At 39.3% G+C, this 23,266-nt stretch overlaps 2 protein-coding genes across 5 annotated transcripts; one reads left to right on the top strand and one right to left on the bottom strand.

Moving 5' to 3' along the window:
- Positions 1-994: 994 nt before the first annotated feature.
- Positions 995-12,483, top strand: LOC133559286 (multiple coagulation factor deficiency protein 2 homolog). 4 transcript variants are annotated; one of them, XM_061910901.1, is made up of 6 exons: positions 1,013-1,132; positions 4,625-4,669; positions 4,888-4,972; positions 7,423-7,587; positions 7,694-7,853; positions 11,507-12,483. In XM_061910901.1, the coding sequence occupies exons 4-6, from the start codon at positions 7,427-7,429 to the stop codon at positions 11,636-11,638; spliced, it is 453 nt and encodes a 150-aa protein (XP_061766885.1). In that variant the 5' UTR covers positions 1,013-1,132; positions 4,625-4,669; positions 4,888-4,972; positions 7,423-7,426; the 3' UTR covers positions 11,639-12,483. The 4 variants fall into 4 exon arrangements, with proteins under 4 accessions (XP_061766884.1, XP_061766885.1, XP_061766886.1 ...); XM_061910902.1 differs by having other exon boundaries at positions 4,888-4,978; XM_061910899.1 differs by lacking the exon at positions 4,888-4,972.
- A 996-nt stretch (positions 12,484-13,479) lies between these two features.
- prop1 (PROP paired-like homeobox 1) lies at positions 13,480-22,487 on the bottom strand. The gene is made up of 2 exons (XM_061910903.1): positions 22,074-22,487; positions 13,480-19,609 (listed from the first exon to the last, which is right to left on the bottom strand). Exons 1-2 carry the CDS (start codon positions 22,158-22,160, stop codon positions 19,262-19,264), a joined length of 435 nt encoding a protein of 144 aa, XP_061766887.1. The 5' UTR covers positions 22,161-22,487; the 3' UTR covers positions 13,480-19,261.
- Positions 22,488-23,266: the final 779 nt, after the last annotated feature.

Here is a 23,266-nt window from a genome sequence, read left to right as displayed (position 1 = left end):
ATTCTAACAAAATGCAGATTGGATTTTAAACTATTTAAAACATGTCATCAAAATTCTAAAATCAATCTTAATCAGGGAAAAATACTAATGATGTTCCATAAATTATTTTTGTAATTTTTTCAAAAAAGATTCGAATTAGCTAGTTTTTTATCTTATTTCTTTCGGTTGAATTTTGAATTTTAAAGAGTCGAACTTGACGATAAACTATGTTTCAAAATTAAATTTTCTTTTTTTTCCTGTTTTCTCCTCTTTTTCATGACCCAAGCAAAACACATTTTACACTTACATACTAATATAAATTCACCTACAACTTATTAAATAAAAACAGAAAAAACTACCAGCAGCGGTAAAGTTCAGATCCATGAAGAAAAGAAGAAAGTGAATGAATGTTTATACCTGAATACACTTACATGAGCATACAAATTTGTTTTCTTTTTTTTAATTATTTTTTGGTGGATAAAGTAACGTTTATGACAACCTTTTTCCAAAACACAATATGGAATGTTAGATATAACAGGATAATGAATACGTTTATCCTTTTTTTTTTTTCAAAACACTTTCAAAAAAGTGGTATCCTAAAAATTTACCAAGGGACCCCATTTTTATGACTTCGTTCAATTAAGTGTTTTTGTCATCATTTATGCAAAAAAACTTCCGTAAAAGGAAAAAAAATGTATGACGGAATGACAGACAGAAATACCCATTTTTTATATATATGTAGATTTATTTATTAAAGGTAAATTAAGCAAATTGGCTATTTCTGGGTCGCGGGGGGTGCTGGAGCCTATTTCAGTTACATTCCTGTGTATCAAACTCGTAGCCCTAAGCATTAATCAGTACCCAAGAAGTAGCTCTTAGTTTCAAAAATGTTGGTGAACCCTGCAGTAAATAAACGATGTGCTAATAACTCGACGAACATGACATGCAGGCGATACGAAGCAAACGTAGATTCGAAAATAAGATTGAGGTAACTATCTTGCTCCGCTTGCATTGTCTTTGGCAATTTGGACCAATCACAATGCGATGTCGTGTCGCTGTGGAAATACGGCAAGCGTTGGGGTCTGTCAAATTTACTTTGACTCTTCGTGGTCACTCTCCAGCTGAGAAACAAGACCCATCCTCGTAGAGTCAGGTGAATACATTTATTATTTACACCGCAACCATGCAAATGTTATAAACGCATTCCACTACAATACAATACATTCACCAGCCAGTGGTACTGGACGCGATGCTAATGTGAACTCCTTGCTAACGAGTAGTGTATCAACAAGCTGTGGACTATAACGTCACAAAGCCGCGATTGGAATGATCTGGAAAAAATTGAAGTCCGTTACTTGTTTAAAAAAAACAAAACATAATCAGATGTATTTCCATCCATCCACACACTTGCAAACAAGTTGTGTTTGTTTCTGAATTTGAAATTGTGTTGAGTTGCTCTTGACGTTGTCTTGTACACCATTGTAAATGTGGACGAAGTGCAGTGGCTTCTCCTGTTTTATTGTAATGTAGGTTTTTGTTGTTCAGTATTGGTGTCAGATCCACTGTAATGATATCTTAAGGGGCTCTCCTAAATACAATTTTCATTGACATCAGGTTTTCCCATGGTTTTACCATGAACTGATTAACGTGGACCCCGATTTAAACAAGTTGAAAAACTTATTCGGGTGTTACCATTTAGTGGTCAATTGTACGGAATATGTACTGAACTGTGCAATCTACTAATAAAAGTATCAATCAATCAATCAATTCCAACTAGATAGAGTCGTGGTCAAACGTGTATTTATGCTTGTAAAGAACGTATATTGGGCTGACCATATTCTGAAATCCCGAAAAGAGGACACATATATGCGTGCCAAGGCCGGGACTCGGTGAAAATTTGCCAATTCTACTCGAACTTGCTTTATAAATAATATATTCATTTAAATATAGCATTTTTTTCTCCTATGTTGACAGCAGTGTTGGCGCTAGGAACTTTTAAAATTGGGGTCCCTGGTACCCCATCAAGTCATAAAAATGGGGTCCCTTAGTACATTTTTAGGGTACCACTTTTTTGTAAGTGTTTTGAAAAAAAAAAGATAAATATATGTATTATCCTGTTGTATCTAACATTCCATGTTGTGTTTTGGAAAAAGGTTGTCATAAACGTTACTTCATCCATTAAAAAATAATTCAAAAAAAGAAAACAAATTTGTATGCTTATGTAAATGTATTCAGTTATAAACATTCATTCACTTTCTTCTTTTCTTCATGGATCTAAACTTAACCACTGCTGGTAGTTTTTTCTGTTTTTATTTAATAAGTTTTAGGTGTATTTATTTCAGTATAAAAGTGTAAAAAGTGTTTTGCTTGGATCATGACATGATGATAATTGTGTGCCAGGGCATACATACATTTTATATTTACCACTAAAATCTCTGGAGTCTACATCAACTTCTTATCGATCCCTCATTTCAAAATGTTTTAGTTCTTTTTATGTTGTTTGTTTTCCTCCCTTTTTTTTGTCAAAAAAAACCTATGTTTTTAATGGCAAACGCACAAAATATGCAACATTTTCCACCAAAAATATTTTTCAAAGTAACGTGATGTAATGGGAACCTTGGATAGGTCAATAATTCATAATAACATTGATTTTGATTCAATATTATGTTTTGAGCAATGATATCAGTCAACATTGCAACTTTTTCTAAATTACATTTCACCTTTAAGCCTTTTTTCTCACTTTTGTTATGTTTTTGTTTATTTTAATAGTATGGGCCTTTAAAACATTAGCTTCGGGCCGCAAATGGCCTCCGGGGCACACTTTTGACACCCCTAATTCTGATAAATCTATCATAAAAAGCGGAGCCTGGCGACACATGCGCGTTTATCATGACTCTCTTGCTCTCTCTGTCCCTCCCTCACGAATGCTGCTGCGTGCGCACACACCTTCACAATTTGTTTAGTTTTTTACCCCTTCTTAACTTTCGTACATCAAAAATACCGTACACGCAACCCTAACTCAAAATACCGGACTTTTGAGGCATTTAAGAAATTCCGCCCGGACAGCCCCCGCAAAAGAGGACATGTCCGGGGAAAAGAGGAAGTATGGTCAGTTTAACATATATGTTGTAACTCAGTGTTTTTCAACCACTGTGCTGCGGCACACTAGTGTGCCGTGAGATATTGTCTGGTGTGCCGTGGAAAATTATGCAACTTCAACTAATTTATGCCAAAAATATTTTTTTACAAATCAATAATTATATAATCTGCTAATAATGTGCCGTTGCTTAGTGTCTGTGCCGTGTAAAACTCGGCAGGGTAACCACGTAATACTCCATGTCAGTAGGTGGCAGCATCACTTTGTAAAAGTCAAAATGTGTCAGGTGAGACAAGGATGGTTTGTTGTGAAGGTGGACCCCGACTTACCAAATTGAAAAACGTATTCAGGTGTTATCATTAATTGGTCAATTGTACGAAATATGTACTGTACTGTGCAATCTACTAATAAAAGTCTCAATCAATTAATCTATCCCGATATGCAGACCACAGTGAGAGGCAGTGTGCAGGTAAAAAAGGTATGTAATGCTTAAACCCAAAATGAACAAAAGAGAAAGGAAAAAGCTACGCAAAACGAAAGTCAAACTGAACTGGCTACAAAGTAAACAGAGACAGAACGCTGGACAACAGCAAAAACTTACAGCGTCCACAAAATACATCTGTACGTGACACGACAATCAACAATGTCCACACAAAGAAGGATAGCAACAACGTAGATAGCCTTGCTTGCTAACACAAAGTACATTTTTTTAACGTTTTCTAGTGGTGGTGTGCTTCCGGATTTTTTTTATGACAAAAATGTGCCTTGCCTTTAAAAAAGGTCGAAAAACACTGTTGTAACTCAAGACAGCCGTGACATTATAATGTCACGGCTGTCTTGAGTTTCCAATAATTTCCACAACTCTTACTTTTTTGTGATAGAGTATTTGGAGCACATGCTTTTTGGTCGCAAAAAAACATTCATGAAGTTTGGTTCTCTTATGAATTTATTATGGGTCTGCTGAAAATATGCTGGGTCAAAAGTATACATACAGCAATATTCATATTTGGTTACGTGTCCCTTGGCAAGTTTCACTGCAATAAGGTGCTTTTGGTAGCCATCCACAAGCTTCAGGTTGAATTTTTGACCACTCCTCTTGACAAAATTGGTGCAGTTCAGCTAAATTTGTTGGTTTTCTAACACTGACTGGTTTCTTCAGCATTGTCCACATGTTCTCAATGGGGTTTAAAGGCTTCCTGAAACCCACTACTACCGACCATGCAGTCTGATAGTTTATATATCAATGATGAAATATTAACATTGCAACACATGCCAATACGGCTGGTTTAGTTTACTAAATTGCAATTTTAAATTTCCCGCTGAGTTTCTTGTTGAAATATTTCCTGTCAGGAAATATTAGCGCATCACCACTTACTGCTAAAAGTCGTCTCTTTTCATCGCTCCATTACACAGTATTCTGAATCTTTTGCAATGTTTTCAATTAATAATGGAGAAGTCAAAGTAGAAAGATGGAGTTGGGAAGCTTTAGCCTTTAGCCACACAAACACACAGTGATTCCTTATTTAAAATTCCCGTGACTTCCCTCAGATACTGGCCTCAAGACACCTGTGGACACACCCCTCCAACTATCAGGTACTATTTAATCTCACTAAAACACTAGCAACACAATAGAAAGATAAGGGATCTCCCAGAATTATCTTACTAAATGTGTCTAAAAACATCTGAATCCGTCCCAACTTTATTTTATTTTTATTTTTTTCTCTAGTCCTTCGCTATCAATATCATCATCCACAAATCTTTCATCCTCGCTCAAATTAATGGGGAAATTGTCATTTTTTCGGTCCGAATAGCTCCTGCTGCTGGAGGCTCCCATTAAAGACAATGTGAGGACGTGAGGAGCCCTCACCCTTGTGACGTCATCGTATGCGACTTCCGGTAAAGGCAAGGCTTTTTTATCAGCACCAAAAGTTGCGAACTTTATCGTCTATGTTTTTTACTAAATAAATGCTTTCAGCAAAAATATGGAAATATCGCGAAATGATCAAGTATGACACATAGAATGGACCTGCTATCCCCGTTTGAATAAGAAAATCTCATTTCAGTAAGCCTTTAAGTCAGGAGTTTTGGAAGGCCAATCCAAAACCTTGATTGTAGCCTGATTTAGCCATTCCTTTACCACTTTTGATGTGTGTTTGGGGTCATTGTTCTGTTGGAACACCCAAATGCGCCCAAGACCCAACCCCCGGGCTGATGATTTTAGGTTTTCCTGTAGAATTTGGAGGTAATCCTCCTTTTTCATTTTCCCACTTACTCTCTGTAAAGCACCAGTTCCATTAACAGCAAAACAGACCCAGAGCATAATACTACCACCGCCATGCTTGACGGTAGGTCAGGTGTTCCTGGGATTCAAGGCCTCACCCTTTCTCCTCCAAACATATTGCTGGGTATTGTTGCCAAACAGCTAAATTTTTCCTTCATTTGACCACAAGACTTTCCTCCAGAAGGTCTTATCTTTGTCCATGTGATCAGCAGCAAACTTTAGATAAGCCTTAATCGCTTCTGGAGCAAGGGCTTCCTTCTTGCATGGTAGCCTCTGAGTCCATGGCAATGCAAAACACGCTTGACTGTGGACACTGACACTTGTGTTCCAGCAGCTTCCAATTCATTGCAGACCTGCTTTTTGGTGGTTCTCTGTTGACTCTTGATCATCCTGACCAATTTTCTCTCAGCAACAGGTGATTGCTTGCGTTTTCTTCCTGATTGTGGCAGTGAGAAAACTGTGCCAAGCACTTTATGCTTACGAACAATTGTCTGCACAGTTGATCATGGGACCTAAGCAGCTTTGAAATGGCTGCAAGTGACTTTCCTGACTTGTTCTAGTCAATGATTAATTTTTTCAGATCTGTACTGAGTTCCTTTGACTTTCCCATTGTCGCGTTTGTAACCGTGTCTAATGACTGCATCACATGAGCCCTATTTAAATGGGTTCATAGAAGTCAAAACAATCATAATCATTCACATGAAGTTAAGAGGCCATGCCATGAAGCTAATAAGATTTGATTGTAACTTTTCTACATCACCAAAATTGGTAATGTATGTTGCTGTGTATACTTTTGACCCAGCAGATTTGTTCACATTTTCAGTAGATCCGTAATAATTTCATAAAAGAACCAAACTTCATGAATATTTTTTGTGACCAAACAAGTATGTGTTCCAATCACTCTGTCACAAGGAAATAAATAAGAGTTGTAGAAATGAATGGAAACTCAAGACAGGCATGACATTACGTCCTTCACAAGTGTATGTAAACTTTTGACCACAACTGTATGTTTGTGTGGTTGGCATAGAAAAATATTGCCAGCATCCCATAGATGTATTATTCGTATAATGTTTTTCAGCACTATTAATTGTGTACACAGGTATGATTATTCACATGTTTTCAATCTGTCTCCATCTAATGTAGTGTTTCTCAAATAATGGGGCAGGTGGCATGCGATGGCAGGGATTACACACGCGACCCCGAAAACATGCTTTATCAGTATCATGATTTAAAAACCTGTGCACTACAAATTTTGATTAAAAAAAAATCAACACAATTTCTCCAATTATTCTTGGTTTTGTAGATTGAAGTGTTATAATTATTGTGCTCCTGGGTTTTAATATTGCTGATACATTTTAATTTGCTTATTATTATTAAGTTGATTACATTTACCAGTATCAAATAGTTATTGTTTAAATAAGGATTAAATGTTTTTGAATGTCAGACAAATTGATGCACTTTTAATCTTTTTGGTTACAAACCAAACAACTATGTTAATGAAGTTATTATTTGCTGTCTGTTGATCCACTTTTTGTTTTCTCCAATGTTGATAGGGAAACAATGTCATGTTGAGGATGTAGTTGTGGTTTGTGTGCATGGGAGAGAGGAGAAAGGTTGGAACTTAAAATAATTGAGAAGCACTGATCTAACCTAAACATTCCATTTGCATGTTGTCCATTTGTCATAATATAATACAGTGGATTTCAATAATTTTTTTTTACCTCAGAAGAAACTTGGCTCCCCAGATACCATCTTAATAACCAACATTAAAATACAGTAGCATAGTTGACCTAAAAATTCATTATAAACAAGGCAGAGGTTTTATTTAACAAGTATATTTGATATTTTGGCCAATGTAACATTGCACATAGTTTGGAGTGTAACACTGTGTTTGATTTTAGGAAAATAAAACACTCTACTTGAATCAAGTGATTCTTTGGCGTACCACTAGTGGTACATGTACCACAGTCTGGTAAAATATGATAGAATATAATACTAAACAGTAAGCAGCAGTGAATTCATTTTTCACGTAACATTGCTTTATGTGTGTCCTTTTGCCTTGCAGCACGATGAGAAGCAGCAGATGTGGTCTCCTCCTTTTCCTGTCCTCCTGTCTGCTGTGTGTTCACTGTCATGGGGACCATATGCAGAGACAGCCGCCTGTGGTTGAGAGTGGTGCCACCTTATCGAGTCACGGTCGCTTTGACAAAGCGGTGGTCCAAGATAAAGAGTGAGCAATGTCTGCATAACCGTCATGTGGATGAACTATTGAGGCTGTATTCTGATGAACTTTGAGCAGACAGGAGCAGCGTGAACTCCTCTCTCTTGTTTTGCAGCCACATAATGGAGCATTTGGAGGGTGTCATTGACAAACCCGAGAAAGAAATGTCGCCCCAGGAGCTTCAGCTGCACTATTTCAAGATGCACGATTACGACGGCAACAACCTGTTGGATGGACTGGAGTTAGCTACAGCTATTACGCATGTCCACAGAGAGGTAAGAAGCTGTGCTCTGTGTATTTGCTCTTCTTGAGGTGAGACCAGAAGTGGATGTAAACATTTGCTACTTACTAACTCTTGAAGAACATGGACTTCTTGAACATGCTCAAATTTGAATGTTCCTCTTATTGTTTAATTGTTTGAGTGACAGTGCAGGTTTATATAGTAACACAATATGTTTGCTAGAACCTAAATACATTTTTTTCCCCCTTTAATTTTTTCATTCCTTGCACCCAGAATTCAGTTTATCTCATTTTCAAAAGTGAAACATGTTTGATAGGTCCGTAATTCTCAAACACCTGACTTTTAAGTTATTTTTCAAGATATATGTTGTCTTCCATCCATCCATTTCTACCGCTTATTCCCTTTTGGGGTCGCGTGGGGCGCTGACGTCTATCTCAGCTACAATCGGGTGGAAGGCGGGGTACACCCAGGACAAGTTGCCACCTCATCCCAGGGCCAACACAGATATACAGACAACCTTCACACTCACATTCACACACTAGGGCCAATTTAGTGTTGCCAATCAACTTATCCCCAGGTGCATGTCTTTGGAAGTGGGAGGAAGCCGGAGTACCCGGAGGGAACCCACGCATTCACGGGGAGAACATGCAAACTCCACACAGAAAGATCCCAAGCCTGGGATTGAACCCAAGACTGCAGGCAGGACCTTCGTATTGTGGGACAGGTGCACTAACCCCTCTTCCACCGTGAAGCCCTATATGTTGTCTTTAAAAATGTAAATAGACTGTTGAAGCTTTCATGCTGTAACTATTATAAAGCATCTATTCACAGTAGGGCTGCGCGATTAATCGATTTTAAATAGTAATTCAAATTCATTATGATGAAGTTTAAAAAAAGACAATCGTTAAATCGATGTTCCTGTCCATCATTTTTTTCGGCTCCAAGCTAGGCTCCTCCTTCCTGCAAGTGCACGCTTCACTCCAAATCTGCATAGACATCATCATCATCATCGTCATCTTTGGCGGTCACTTAAACGTATGACGATTCTCCTGGTAGGGGTGTATCCCTTTATGGAGGATGCTTGTGCGTGACTTAGTTTAACGTGGGGAGACTGGTGCACAGACAGTCACCATACGATCCTTGACAGAATCGGGTCAGGGTCCAGTGGCATGGAGTCCAAGACGACTGCAGCCTTCCTCCGCCATCGCAGCCGTTGTGTTAGTTCTTAAATCTACCGTCTTCCGGCTGCTCCGCCGTTGAGGTCTTCACCGTATCCCTGGCTGGGGGCAGTCAGGTGCTAGGCCTTTGCCAAGGGCCACCTGGGGTAAAAATAGTAAAGGGCTTAACTTCCTAGTGCCCCAAGACCCTATAGAGGAGCCTCCACTGCCGGATGCACTTCAATGTCATGCCCATAGACATATGGTGCTCCGCACACAAACACAAGCACACATCAGTGTTAACCATTTTATTTATTTATTTGTAGGAAAAAATAAAAATAAATAAATGTGGAGTTGGCACTTCCGGGTTCGCTTCACAACATCTCACTCAAAGCTGCTTTGCCAGAGAATAAGCTGCAGCAGAAGGGTTGTCAATTTTGCGACTTTGACGTTATACTTAACGAGGTGAGGTGTCTAAGTGAAAGAGGATTCTTGTGTTGCCTGTTTATTCGGTAATCAGATGCAAACGTTTGCAAAGGTCATGGTATTTTCACCATGTGAGCAGAGAGCGTGCATAAAACCTTGTGCAAATTGTTATGTTTGTTGCTTGTTTGTACAATGCAGAAAGTCTTTATTTACAACTGTGCAGGAAACTCTTTACTTTCGGTTCTATTGTACTGGTAAGACTTCTGGATAATGTACTTACAAGTACCAAAATACAGAAAACATCCAGAACCTTGATCACATCTAAAAGTGGTAGCAAGTTGAGGACACATCTTGGAGAAACTTTTTCCACGTTTGGTTAAACTTTGCTTTCCTGGTGAAATATGTAAACCAGTGATGTTCAATGTGTGAGTTGGGTGTCATTTGTGGTACAGTGCTTTTTTCATGGATATAATATGAACAATACAAAAACACAAAAATAGAGCTAAGATGCATAATGAAAAAGATGACATTTGGATACAAATAAAAGGCTGCCAAGGTTCAGAAAATGACAAGCCTTAGACTTTGGTGGCATGATGCGAAATATGGCCGTTTTCACACTGATTTGGCTTGTTTTTAATCTTGGTTTGTTTTCAAGACTGATGTCCTCTCCTCCAGCAGATCTCCCTGCACTAATGCAAGTCTTATTGAACCAGAAAATAAAAATGAAAATCATTTCCACTGTTTTCTCTGCTGGCTCTTCTGTCTCATCCTCTGTGGATGAGACAGAAGAGCCAGTGTTCTCACTTTGTATCTCTTCAACATCTCCGTCCTCAGTGTCCTCAATCTCTTCTGATCTCTCTTCATCTTCAAGTGTTGCCAACTCCTAAGTGAGGAACATTGCTATTTATTGGCTGTCATAAAATTTGCAAAATGAGACCTATTGCTCATTTGCATAACTGATGACAATAAACGCTGGAGGATAGAGGAATAACATAGTGGGAGACGTAAAAAGCGAGTTAAAAATGCGAAATAGAATTGTAAATTAATTTTCTATTGTTGATTTCTGAGTTTAGTTTTATTTTTGTATGTTATAAATCGTTAAATGTTAAGATTGTCAAATTTCATCAAAAGACTGACAGGTTGTGATATTCACGAAGGAACCAAATCTGTTGACTGGCCATAACATGAATGACATTTAGTGCTTTTAACCGTGTTGTTCTGTCTTCCAGTAGTCCATCGCATTACTACTCGTATATGGATTATTTATTTATCACTTGAATCAATGTTTGTAAGTTTAACAATATAACTAAAACTACTCCCACTTGCTAAACCAGTGTGATGTGGGTTGGAGTGTTTTCATGCATATTCTTATGTGCTACCGTAACTAAATGAAGCTAGCGTCGTGAGCATTAGCTAATATGCCAACACATTTACGAGTGTCTGTGTTAGTATTATTAACTTAGAATGTCATTCTTTTTTGTATCATTTCAGTTCCACAAATTCATTTCAGAAATTTCACAAATCCACCCAAACGTCACTGTGGAGTCATTTAGTCTGCTTAGCCGATTGGAGAGCTAGCTTCCGCAGCTAGTGGGTCCATGACGATGACTTCTGTTTTGTTTGATTAACCGTTTTACTGCTGTGTTACAGGCACCGTTTGGAAACAATTAAGAACTAATACACATTTACAAAATGTAACTGTGGAGATAACTTATTTCACAATGTATATATCTGCGGCTTAGATTCTGGTGCTGCTATAATATATGAGAAAATATTTGTAAGTGTTTTAGTGTTTGCGGCTTATATACCAATGTAGTATAGTCCGGAAAATACACTATGTATAACTTTTCTTTAGCCTTTTCTATTAGCCTATTTCATAAAAAAATCACAAGATGACATCAGCAACCCGCATCCCTCTTGTTGTGTTCTGTAGTTTTGAGGTTTCATTTGTGGCCAAAATCATGCCGCCCTATTTTACTGTATAAGCAATATGAGGTTACATTTGGCAGACATACAGCTGTTTTAAGAGGTTTTGGAACATTACTACTATGACTTTTTTTCTACCTGAGTACTCAGTTACTTTCCTTTCTTTTCCTTTATTTAGGAAAAAGGGGAAAACAGCCAGCCGATGCGCGAGGAAGATCTAATGAATCTAATCGACGACGTTCTGAGAGACGATGACTTAAACAATGATGGTTACATAGACTACGCCGAGTTCGCCAAATCACTGGAATAACACATCACCTCACACAATGCTGTCTTTGCCCACAACACAGCAAAATGGAACCTGCACAGCCTTCAGAGTGGCCACTTGTTTTAAACATCATTTTCTTTTGCAGGAATCAGTCGAGTTTTCTTTGCCATCTTGCAGCAAGCGAGATCATTCACAGCAAAACACAACATCAAACATTACCCTGTGGGTGACATGTCTGCACTATTAATGATTGTAAACTCCTACAATAGTGCCTTTTAAAGGGGCCACTTCATCCAAATCACATTTATTGGTATATTCTCAAGCTAAAAATGAACTGGGCCACAGCTGGATAACAACTCAAACCAAAAGTGTAATACTTAAAAAAAACAAAAACAAAATGCAAATCTGCTTGAACGTTGTATTTGGATGACGATATCTACACATCTGAGCCAATTACTGCGCATCCAACTGCTACTTATCTGGAATGTAACACTGTGTGCATCCAGCATTTACTTGTCATGAATGTATCATTACATTGTGAATGTATCGCAGTGCCATTCTGTGAAATGCTGCCTCTTTATCACTGGATGAGATCATCGAGAAGTGCGCTAGTGTGTGTACAAGCTCATAAAACGTACTCTTACTAAGCTTACTTTGTATTTCCAGTAAACACCTCAACAAATTTTGGGATGTCAGCTGCCATTTTTGTTCATCTGCGATTTTTGATAATGTACAGTTTATTAAAGATGAAGTCTATAGTACAGTTTATTAAAGATGAAGATATTATATATATATATATATGTATGTCTAGTGTTGATTCTTCAGTTTGTCTTGTTGAATAAAAATATTTATGAAAATGTGAACTATTAAAAACTATAATCAGCAGACTTTGACGTTTTTTGTTTCTTTATTGTTTCCCATTACTGCAAAGAAGTAACCATTAAGGCAGTGGCACATTATTGTAAAATAAAGACAAAACAAGCATAACAATTTAGTCCTTTTTATCATGTGACATCAAATATCCAACCCAGCCTATACCGAACTATTCAAAATGTGTCATAATTTAACTGTTATTTGTTCTCGTTTCCTTTCATGTTGCCAACCTGCTCAAACCATTAGAAACAGCTCAACAGAATGCAGAACAGCCGCACCATTGCAAACTACAATAACTAGGTCAATTATACCATATTTATACAGCACAATTTTTAAACAAAACTACTGACCCAAAGTGCTGTACAAATTAAAAACGGAAAGGTAAAAGGTTAAAAAGTACAGAACATGCTATATACAAAACACAAGTTAAAAAGGTATAAAAAATTAAAAAAAAAAAAACACTATTTCAATGTTTAATGAATACTTCTGTGATTGCGAAACTGCACTACATAAATTGTAACCAACATGTTAAAAGCAGGGCTTAGTATGATGCAGCACAGTCAATAATCATTGCAACTTGTGACAAACTTTTTCATGTGCCCCTCTTTTCATGTGATTATGCTTTGGATTACATCTTCCCCAAAAGTTTGCTTCAAAAAGCAGGTCTGTTTGCCTGCTTATTTCCACTTTGGAAATAGAATTGTCTCACATCAACTTATATACATCAATATGATATTAATACATATGCGTATATCAATGAATATACAAATACAAATGTGATATCCAAATAAATGAATATGTATAAATGAATTTGTATTTTTAAATATATTTTTGAGATTTGAAAATATATACAAACATTTTTAAATATAAAAGTGTGACATACAAATAAATCAAATATTTGTATAAATAAATGTGTATTTATAAATATATTTCTGAGATTTGAATATAAACTATATATGCTTGATTTTGTATTTGTATTTACATAGATTTTGCAAATGTGGATCGCTCTTTTGCTTATGTGTCGATGAGACATTTCTCCCACAAACCAGATGCACAAATAAATGTGACAAACACACTCCTCTGAACAACCAGCAGAGGGAACTGCAGCCAGAGCGGTCTGGGTCACAGAGCATTATATGCAAAATGCCCGGAGTTCTCTGCACAAAAACAATCCAGGTCTTTAGAGAGAGAACGCACAACTTGCCTGAGCTAGCTAATGTGAGCATTGTATTAGCTCATGCTGATATATCCAGTTAATCTGAAAGATCGTGCTAGTTGCTTATTTTATTGTAACAATGCCGTTTAATGACCTTGTCCTGATGGTCCGATCAGGATTGAGTGCCCTCTGCTGGTTGTTCAGGGGAATGTGTAGGTCACATTTATTTGTGCATCTGGTTTGTGGGAGGAATGTCTCATCGAGACAAAAGCAAAAAAGCGATCCACATACGCAAATTCAATACAAATACAAAGACAAAATCAAGCATATTTATATTCATATCACAAAAATATAAATACAAATACACGTTTATTTGTACAAATTATTTAGTATGTCACATTTTTATATTTAGGGTCCGCCCTCTCCTTTGCCATAGGCAAGGACCCTATTGTTCCTGCTGCGTTTTATTCTTTCTTTCTTTCTTCCGCACCGTCGCGCCCCAATTTCACCCTCTTAACATATTTCAAAACTCACCAAATTTGACACACACGTCGGTCTTTCATGCCTTCCCAACATATTAGGCAGCCAAATCATAAAAATCAAAATTGCGCAATAGCGCCCCCTAGGAAGAAAAAAAAAGAGACTGCTTGTAACTTCCGTTACGAATGTCGTAGAGGCATTAAACAAAAACTTCTATGTAGGTCTGACTTCGACCTAAATTTCATAATTGTATCTTCTGGGGCAAAAATTTACGGACATTTTGCAAAAACCCATTCAAAGCAAAATGTTCACAAAAAATGCAATTTTTGCCTCTTTGAGCTGTAATTTGACCCCCTTAAAATGCTTCAAAACTCACCAAACTTGGCAGACACATCAGGAATGGCAGAAATTGGGATCTAATGAAAAAAAATTTTTTAAAAACTCAAAATTGCGCTCTAGCGCAATTTTTGAGTAAAACACAGAAAAAACTGCTTACAGGAGGAAAACACAGACAAAACTGCTTGTAACTTCCGGTAAGAATGCCGGAAAGACATGACACAAAAACTTCTATGTAGGTCTCACTTAGACCTACATTTTAATAATTGACAGCTAGCAGAAAAAATCAACAGGAAGTTGGCAATTACCCCTTCAAAATAAAAGTTTTGTGAAAACCCGTCACCTTTCTTCAAAAGTTATGTCCTCTGAGCGCGTTTGTCGTTTCGGCTTCAAACTCGCTCAGGAGAGAGTTTGGACCCTTCTGAATAAAAGTATAGATCAAAGTTTTGATAAGTTTTAAGGTTTTGATTTTACGCGCCTTCAAAGACGCCCTGCGCAAAGTTTCCTAAAAAATGTCATTTTTGCCTTTGAGCTGTAATTTGACCCCCTTAAAATGCTTCAAAACTCACCAAACTTGGCACACACATCAGGACTGGCAACAATTGCGAGCTAATGAAAAACCCAAACCCCAAAACTCAAAATTGTGCTCTAGCGCCCCCTAGGAATACAGCACAGACAAACTGCTCCTAGGAAGAAAACAAAGACAAAACTGCTTGTAACTTCTGGTAGGAATGTCGTAGAGACATGAAACAAAAACCACTATGTAGGTCTGACTTAGACCTACATTTGAATAATTGACATGCTTTGGCAAAAATCAACAGAAAGCTTGATATTTTCACTTCAATACAACAACTGCATTACTTTCACAATGCATTAAATAGTGGCAGCAAGGCGCCTTCGACAGTGGGGATCGGGGGCAGCAGCCCAAGGCGCGCTCGCACCTTCGCACCCTAATTTGACCCCCTTAACATGCTTCAAAACTCACCAAAATTGACACACACATCGGTATGGAGCGGCAGACCAACTTATTAAGCAACCAAACCCCAAAAATTAAAATTGCGCGCTAACGCCCCCTAGGAAGAGACAAAAAACAGACTGCTTGTAACTTCCGTTAGGAATGTCGTAGAGACATGAAACAAAAACTTCTGTGTAGGTCTGACTTAGACCTACATTTCCAATAAAAAACGTCTATACCCAAAATCAACAGAAATTTTGCAAAAACTCATTCAAAGCAACATTTTTGAAAAAAACGCTATTTTTGCCTCTTTGAGCTGTAATTTGACCCCCTTAAAATGCTTCAAAACTCACCAAACTTGGCACACACATCAGGACTGGCAGAAATTGCGATCTAGTGAAAAAACCAAACCTTAAAACTCAAAATTGCGCTCTACTGCAATTTTTGAATAAAACACAGAAAAAACTGCTCCTAGGAAGAGGAAACAGATAAAACTGCTTGTAACTTCTGGTAGGAATGTCGGACAGACATGAAACAAAAACCTCAATGTAGGTCTCACCGAGACCTACATTTTGATAGGTGGCATCTTTCAGTTAAAATCAACAGGAAGTTGGCAATTACCCCTTCAAAATAAAGGTTTTGTAAAAAGCCGTCACCTTTTTCCAGACAAAACTGCTTGTAACTTCTGTTAGGAATGTCGTAGAGTGATGAAATAAAAACTTCTATGTAGGTCTGACTAAGATCGGGACTCGGGACACGGCGGCGGCGGCCAACGGCGGACCCGACCAACGCTGCTTGCAGCTTTAATTATAAATGTTATTTGTATATATTTTGAAATCTCAAAAATGTATTTACAAATACGTGTTTATGCAAATTATTTATTTGTATATTACATTTGTATTTGTATATTTATTAATATATGCACATGTATTAAAATCATATTGATATATATAAGTTTATGTGAGACAGGTCTTCTTCCATATCCCATGGAATCGAGGTATCCATTCACCCATCCATTTTTCTTCCGCTTTTCCGAGGTCGGGTTGCGGAGGCAGCAGCCTAAGCAGAGAAGCCCAGACTACCATCTCCCCAGCCACTTCATCCAGCTCCTCCCGGGGCATCCTGAGGCGTTCCCAGGCCAGACGAGAGACATAGTCTTCCCAATGTGTCCTGGGTTTTCCACATGGCCTTCTACCGGTCGGACATGCCCTAAATACCTCCCCAGGTAGGCGTCCGGGTGGCATCCTGACCAGATGCCCGAACCACCTCGTCTGGCTCCTCTCAATGTGGAGGAGCAGCGGCTTTACTTTGAACTCCTCACGGATGACAGAGCGTCTGACCCTATCTCTAAGGGAGAGCCATGCCCCCTGACGGAGAAAACTCATTTCGGCAGCTTGTACCCGTGATCTTGTCCTTTCGGTCATAACCCAAAGCTCATGACCATAGGTGAGGATGAGAATGTACAGTAGATTGACCGGTAAATTGAGAGCTTTGTCTTCCGGCTCAGCTCCTTCTTCACCACGACGGATCGATACAGTGACTGCATTACTGAATACGCCGCACTGCGTCTTTACGATCAACTCTTCCCTCACTTGTGAACAAGACTCCGAGGTTCTTGAACTCCTCCACTTGGGACAAGAGCTCTTTCCCAACCCGGAGATGGACTCCACCCTTTTCCGGACAAGAACCATGGACTCGTACATGGAGCTGCTGATTCTCATCGCAGTCACTTCACACTCTACTGCGAACCGATCCAGTGAAAGCTGAAGATCCCGGCCAGATGAAGCCATCAGGACCACATCATCTGCAAAAAGCAGAGACCTAATCCTGCAGCCACCAAACTAGATACCCTCAACGCCCTGACCGCGCCTAGAAATTCTGTCCATAAAAGTTATGAACAGAATTGGTGACAAAGGCCAGCCCTGGAGGAGTCCAACCCTCACTGAAAATGGGTCCAACTTACTGCCGGCAATGCGGACCAAGCTCTGACACCGATGATACAGGGATCGGAACGCCACAGCCAGACAGTCCGACACCGTATACAACCTGAGCACTCCCCACAGGACTTCCCAAGGGACACAGTCGAATGCCTTTATCTAAGTCCACAAAGCACATGTAGACTGGTTGGGCAAACTCTCATGCACCCTCAACGACCCTGGAGAGAGAGAGAGAGGACAAAAATCACACTGCTCCCCCTGAATCCGAGGTTTGACTAAATGGCGTAGCCTCCTCTCCAGTACACCTGAATAGACCTTACCGGAAAGGCTATGGAGTGTGATCCCACGATAGTTGGAACACACGCTCCGGTTCCCCTTCTTAAAGAGAGGAACCACCACCCCGGTCTGCCAATTCGGAGGTGCAGTCTTCAATGTCCACGCAATGTTGCAGAGTCTTGTCAACCAAGACAGCATCCAAAGCCTTAAGAAAATCAGGGCGGGTCTCATCTACCCCCGGGCCTTACCACCGAGGAGCTTTTTAACTACCTCGGCAAACTCAGCCCCAGAAAAAGGAGAGCCCACTACAGATACCCCAGGCACTGCTTCTTCATAGGGAGATGTGTAGGTGGGATTGTGGAGATCGTCAAAGTATTCCCTCCTCCGGTCCACATCATCCGAAGTCGAGGTCAGCAGCACACATCCTCACCATACACGGTGCACTGCTTCCCCTTCCTGACACGGCGAATGGTGGTCCAGAATCACTTTGAAGCTCGGCCCCTCTTTTCACCCGAGTGTCCAAAACATGAGACCGCAAATCCGATGACACAACTACAAAGTCGATCATGTAACTGTGACCTTGGGTGTCCTGGTGCCAAGTGCATATTTGGACACCCTTATGTTTGAACATTGTGTTTGTTATGGACAATCTGTGACAAGCACACAAGTCCAATAACAAAACACCACTCGGGTTCAGATCCGGACGGCCGTCCTTCCCAATCACACCTCTCCAGGTTTCACTGTCGTTGCCCATATGTGCGTTGAAGTCATCCAGCAGAACAAGGGAATCAACTGAGGGTTCACTCTGCAGTAATCCCTCCAGGGAATCCATAAAGGGCAGGTACTCTGAGCTGATTTTTGGTGCATAAGCACAAATAGTCAGGACACACACCCCCAACCATAGGCGGAGGGAAGCTACCCTCTTGTCTAATGGTTTGAACTCCAGCGTGCAGGCTTTGAGCCGGGGAGCAACGTGAATTGCCACCGCAGCCCGTCGCCTCTCACTGTGTGCAAAACCAGAGTGGAAGAGAGTCCAGCCCTTCTCGAGAGAACTGGTTCCAGAGCCCCTGTTGTGTGTTGAAGTGAGTTCGACTATATTTAGCCGGAACTTCTCCACCTCACGCACCAGGTCAGGCTCCTTACCCCCCAGTGAGGTGATGTTCCACGTCCCAAGAGCTAGCTCATGTAGTCGATGATTGGACCGCCAAGTGTCTTGCCTTCGGTTTCCGCCCAGCTCACACTGCACCCGACCTCTATGGCCCCTCCTATGAGTGATGAGCCGATTGGAGTTAAATATTTTCAATGGAATGTTATGTTTTTTTGTACAGTTCTATCTCCATCGGACCCTTTGGAATGGCATGCCAAAGTAACCAAAAGCTGTGTGTTTTTATCGTTGTATAGACAGTATTTTGGATTCAATACTGATATTAGTTTTTTTGGACATGGACATCATAAACGTCATTGTTACACAAAGGTCAATTCTTATTTATCACATTGATATCTTAATGATATGCTGTAATATAGTTTTATAATAAAAAAGGTGCTCCAAGAACATGAATACAGTATGTGAGAAAGGACATGTGACTGAGGTTTTGGTTAATACTCGACAGCCTAACTATAGTTTGGTGAACAATCTTGTTCCTGGTAGATGCTCAGCTCCAGTGGGAGGTGTCCAGGGGCTGCATGGAGGTCAGGGAGAACATAGTTGGTGTCAGGTTGCTCCTCAGGGGACTGTACCATTCCTCATGCTGATGTTGAGGGGTCACCTGCGGTGGCATAGAGGGACAGGGGTACTGGCTGCCTGGTGGTGGGTGGTGGGGGAACATGGCGGCAGGCAGAACCGTGGCTAGGGGTTGAGCATAATAGTGCCGAGCCATGGACGGTGGGACGTGCATGCTGCCCAGCAGTGCCCTGTGGCCTGGTATAACACCCAGAGAAAGGGCTTTCTGGGACGCCCGCTCACGCTTACGCTGCTTGGCTCTTCTGTTCTGAAACCACACCTGTTGACACATAAAGGAAGATTCCAGATTGTTTTCCAGGAAGAGGAGAGAGGACGATGTATTCTTTTAAGATGCTCATATGAAACACTTAAGATCCAGTTTTTATACACTACTGTTTTTTCTACTCTTCTTTCATGGCATCCTGCAATTTTACTAACCTAATTCGAATATCATGTAATAAATTAGTACAAAAATTGTTTAAAGTTGTCTAACTGAACCTAATTCCGTAAAAATAATCCTAACTTCCAATAATAAAAAGGTCCTGAGTCCAGACAGTGCCGGATCACCCCCAAAATGTTATCATTTGTTCCTAATGCAATTTCTGGCATTTCCTGAAAATGTAAGCAAAATGTACGCATAACTTTTTGAGCTGCTGTATCTAGAGCGGAATCAAAGAAACTGAGTTAAGTCCACCACTTGTTTTGTTTTTGTGGGTAGAGGCGGTGCCGTAAGCATACACACAAGTTGAAGCTCAAAATGAAAGCGATAACGTGGTTGAAATGATTTAGATCAGCAGCACAATCGTATTAATTGTTGCTTCTCCCATTTTGAACATTTCCTGAAATTTTCATGGAAATCTATTCATAATATCTTGAGTTATATTGCTTACTGACAGACATAGCCTCCTGGCAGAGGTAATAAATACACTAATCCAACCCCTAACATTTTATTTTAAGCACGTTTTGCTTTAAGGACAACATTCACTCTGTTTGAAACAAACATTATGCAAACATCACCAAAAGAACAAATGTGTTGTAGTCAGTTGATAATTGGAGATTTGATTACTTTTACTAACTTGAGTTCATATGAGCCACTTAATAATGGGAATTGAATATTTGATTCACTCAAGGCACCCATCGCAAATCGCTTGCGCAAAATCTCGCAACTGTGCAACAAGTTCTTCTGCTGAGTTTTCATCTTCATTGAGTTGATGAAACTCAAGTCTTGGTCATGTCGCGTGTCAGTGAAATTTGAGTCTTTGTTGAGTACCCGTGAGTCAGTGAAACTCTACTCTTCATTGAGCAACTAGTGAGCATACTTGCCAACCTTTCCAATGTTCCTGGGAAACTCCCGAATTTTATTGCCCCCCTCGAAAATCTATTACGGTATGTATATATACGTACATACCGTAATAACTTGAAGGTTCCATTCTAGGGGCTAATCTTTACTGTGATAAAATGGCAACCAAGGTAATCAAAAAGGTCAACCAAAGAATTAGATTTCTCTACAGAATCTCCTATCTGGTCAACAAAAGCACCTTGAAAATTCTAGCGGGAACTCTCGTTCAACCCTTTTTCGATTACGCTTGCACCTCCTGGTACCCCAGCACCTCCAAAACCCTCAAATCTAGACTCCAAACATCCCAGAAAAAGCTTGTCCGATTACTTTTAGACCTCCACCCCAAAACACACCTCACCCCTACCCACTTCTCCAAAGTGGGCTGGAACAGGGTGGAGGACTGAGTAAAACAACTTGCACTGAGCCTAGTCTATAAAATCCGCTACTCCTCCCTGTTACTGAAGTACATGTCAAACTACTTCCTTAATGACTGCCATAACCACAACACCAGGGGGAGCTCCACAAACCACGTTAAACCCAGATTCCGATCTAACAAAGGTCTTAACTCATTCTCCTTCTATGCCACATCAATGTGGAATGCACTCCCAACAGGTGTAAAAGTAAGTGCATCTCTATCCTCCTTCAAAACCGCACTAAAACAACACCTCCAGGCAACTTCAACCCTTTACTAATACCCTCCTCCATTCACATCCCATCTCCCCTGATTCTAAATAAGCAAATGTAAATAATAAAATGTATTTCTAATGTATATAATTGTTCCTATGCTATCTGAACTCACTATGTTCTCTGCTCGCTTTACATATCCTACTAAGTCACACCTACACTGTTTCAATGTCCATTTCTCTGATGATGCAATTGTTGATGACTGAAGTGCTGATATCAACCAAACCCTCCTCATCCAACCCCCCAGACTGTAAATAATGTAAATAATTCAATGTATATACTATGATGATTAACTTGTGTGATGACTGTATTATGCTGATAGTATATATTTGTACCATGAATTGATTAACGTGGAGCCCGACTTAAACAAGTTAAAAAACTTATTCGGGTGTTACCATTTAGTGGTCAATTGTACGGAATATGTACTGTACTGTGCAATCTACTAATACAAGTTTCAATCAATCAATCAATCAATCAATAATGATGATTAAAAAACAATTACAACCAAAAAATAAAACCAAAAAAAGTAAATTAAATAAAAGCTTACCTTTTTTTATATTTGCATAGTATGTATATATTATTAATGTTGTAAATACAAATCTCTGTCTATCTAGAAAGGGTAGGCATTTTTCGAGGGTCTCAAGAAGGTAACATACAAGAATGTGTGATGTGTGTGCATGCATGTGTGTGTGTGTGTGTGTGTGTGTATATATTCATATACCTGTACACGGGCTTCATTGAGCTTGGTGATTCGTGCAAGCTCCTCTCTGAAGTAGATGTCAGGATACTGGTTCTGTCCAAAGGCCATCTCAAGATGTTCCAGCTGCTTGTGGCTGAAAGTAGTGCGCAGGCGTCTCCTCGTTGGAGACTGAAAGGCTCTACTCCGTCGGCTGACACCTACAGCCGTGGAGGTCGCACACGATAAATCTCCAATTTCTGTTTTCGAGGTTAAAAAAGATGGTGAGATTTTTCACAGACGTTGACTTTAAGGACAACTCTTCAGCTCTTGTTTCATGATGTCCTGGTGTAGCCCAGCTCCCATCTCGCAGAAAGCTTGACTTAACTCGTAAGGTCACCTACGACTGTTTCGATAAAAGAAGGATTAGACGGACTGTATAGTTCCCACTGGCATGAAGCAACCTGAGAGCGAGAGAGATTTAGTTGCCAAACACAAGCTCGTGAGAAAGAGATACCAGAAACTGAGGGATTTGATGCAGATTATGACCACAACTAGCAGCAAAGTCACTCATTTGTCAAAGTGCACGACTCTGTTGGCCTTGTCAATTTGATGATTGCTTTCATAAAGTCCCTTTTTCTTTTTTGAATATTTGCACTCTAGTAACTTACGTAAATCCTTGCATTATAAGGGCTCATTGTGGCCAAGGCTATATACAGCATATGATATCCATTAATAAATTAAAGAAAATAACACCTGCAGCAATGCTTCAAAATGAAAAATGTGGTTTCTTTGGCTGGTAATATGTGTGAAATATTTAGGTACGACGACTAAAACCAATAATATGCTGAGAAGTTTGTGTATATAAAAAAACGTCTTCAGGTCAGATTTGTGTTATCAGCATCAACATTTCAACTACATTACACATTTTTGCTGTAATTTTTTTGAACATTCTTTATAACTTTATTTTTAGAACATAATGTAGTTTTTACAAACAAGTATTTAATTTTTTAAAATTATATTTGGCACATTTTTTTTTAGATATACAACATGCTTGCTTTGCCATCTGCACTTTTAATATTGAATACTGTTTATTTAAATAAATATAGCTTTATCAATGATTTCTATAATGACACAAAACATTACTAATAAACCCTTAATTGTGTAAACAAGTTTTTAAAATTGTGGACATTGAGAACATCATACTTAAAAATAAAATAAAAAATTGTTCTTAGTCG

This window comes from Nerophis ophidion, linkage group LG09 (assembly GCF_033978795.1).
Source record: "Nerophis ophidion isolate RoL-2023_Sa linkage group LG09, RoL_Noph_v1.0, whole genome shotgun sequence".
Lineage (NCBI taxonomy): Eukaryota > Metazoa > Chordata > Actinopteri > Syngnathiformes > Syngnathidae > Nerophis > Nerophis ophidion.
Note: the sequence above shows the minus strand (reverse complement) of the source record. Positions and strands in the feature narration are given on the sequence as shown.

Excerpts from the sequence above, each read along its gene's own strand:
- prop1 (XM_061910903.1), bottom strand. The coding sequence starts at position 22,160 with ATGGCCTTTGGACAGAACCAGTATCCTGACATCTACTTCAGAGAGGAG. Across the intron at positions 19,610-22,073 it reads TCAATGAAGCCCGTGTACAG|GTGTGGTTTCAGAACAGAAG; the intron begins GTATATGAATAT and ends ATGTGTCAACAG.
- LOC133559286 (XM_061910900.1), top strand. The coding sequence starts at position 7,427 with ATGAGAAGCAGCAGATGTGGTCTCCTCCTTTTCCTGTCCTCCTGTCTG. Across the intron at positions 7,588-7,693 it reads GCGGTGGTCCAAGATAAAGA|CCACATAATGGAGCATTTGG; the intron begins GTGAGCAATGTC and ends CTTGTTTTGCAG. Across the intron at positions 7,854-11,506 it reads TTACGCATGTCCACAGAGAG|GAAAAAGGGGAAAACAGCCA; the intron begins GTAAGAAGCTGT and ends TCCTTTATTTAG.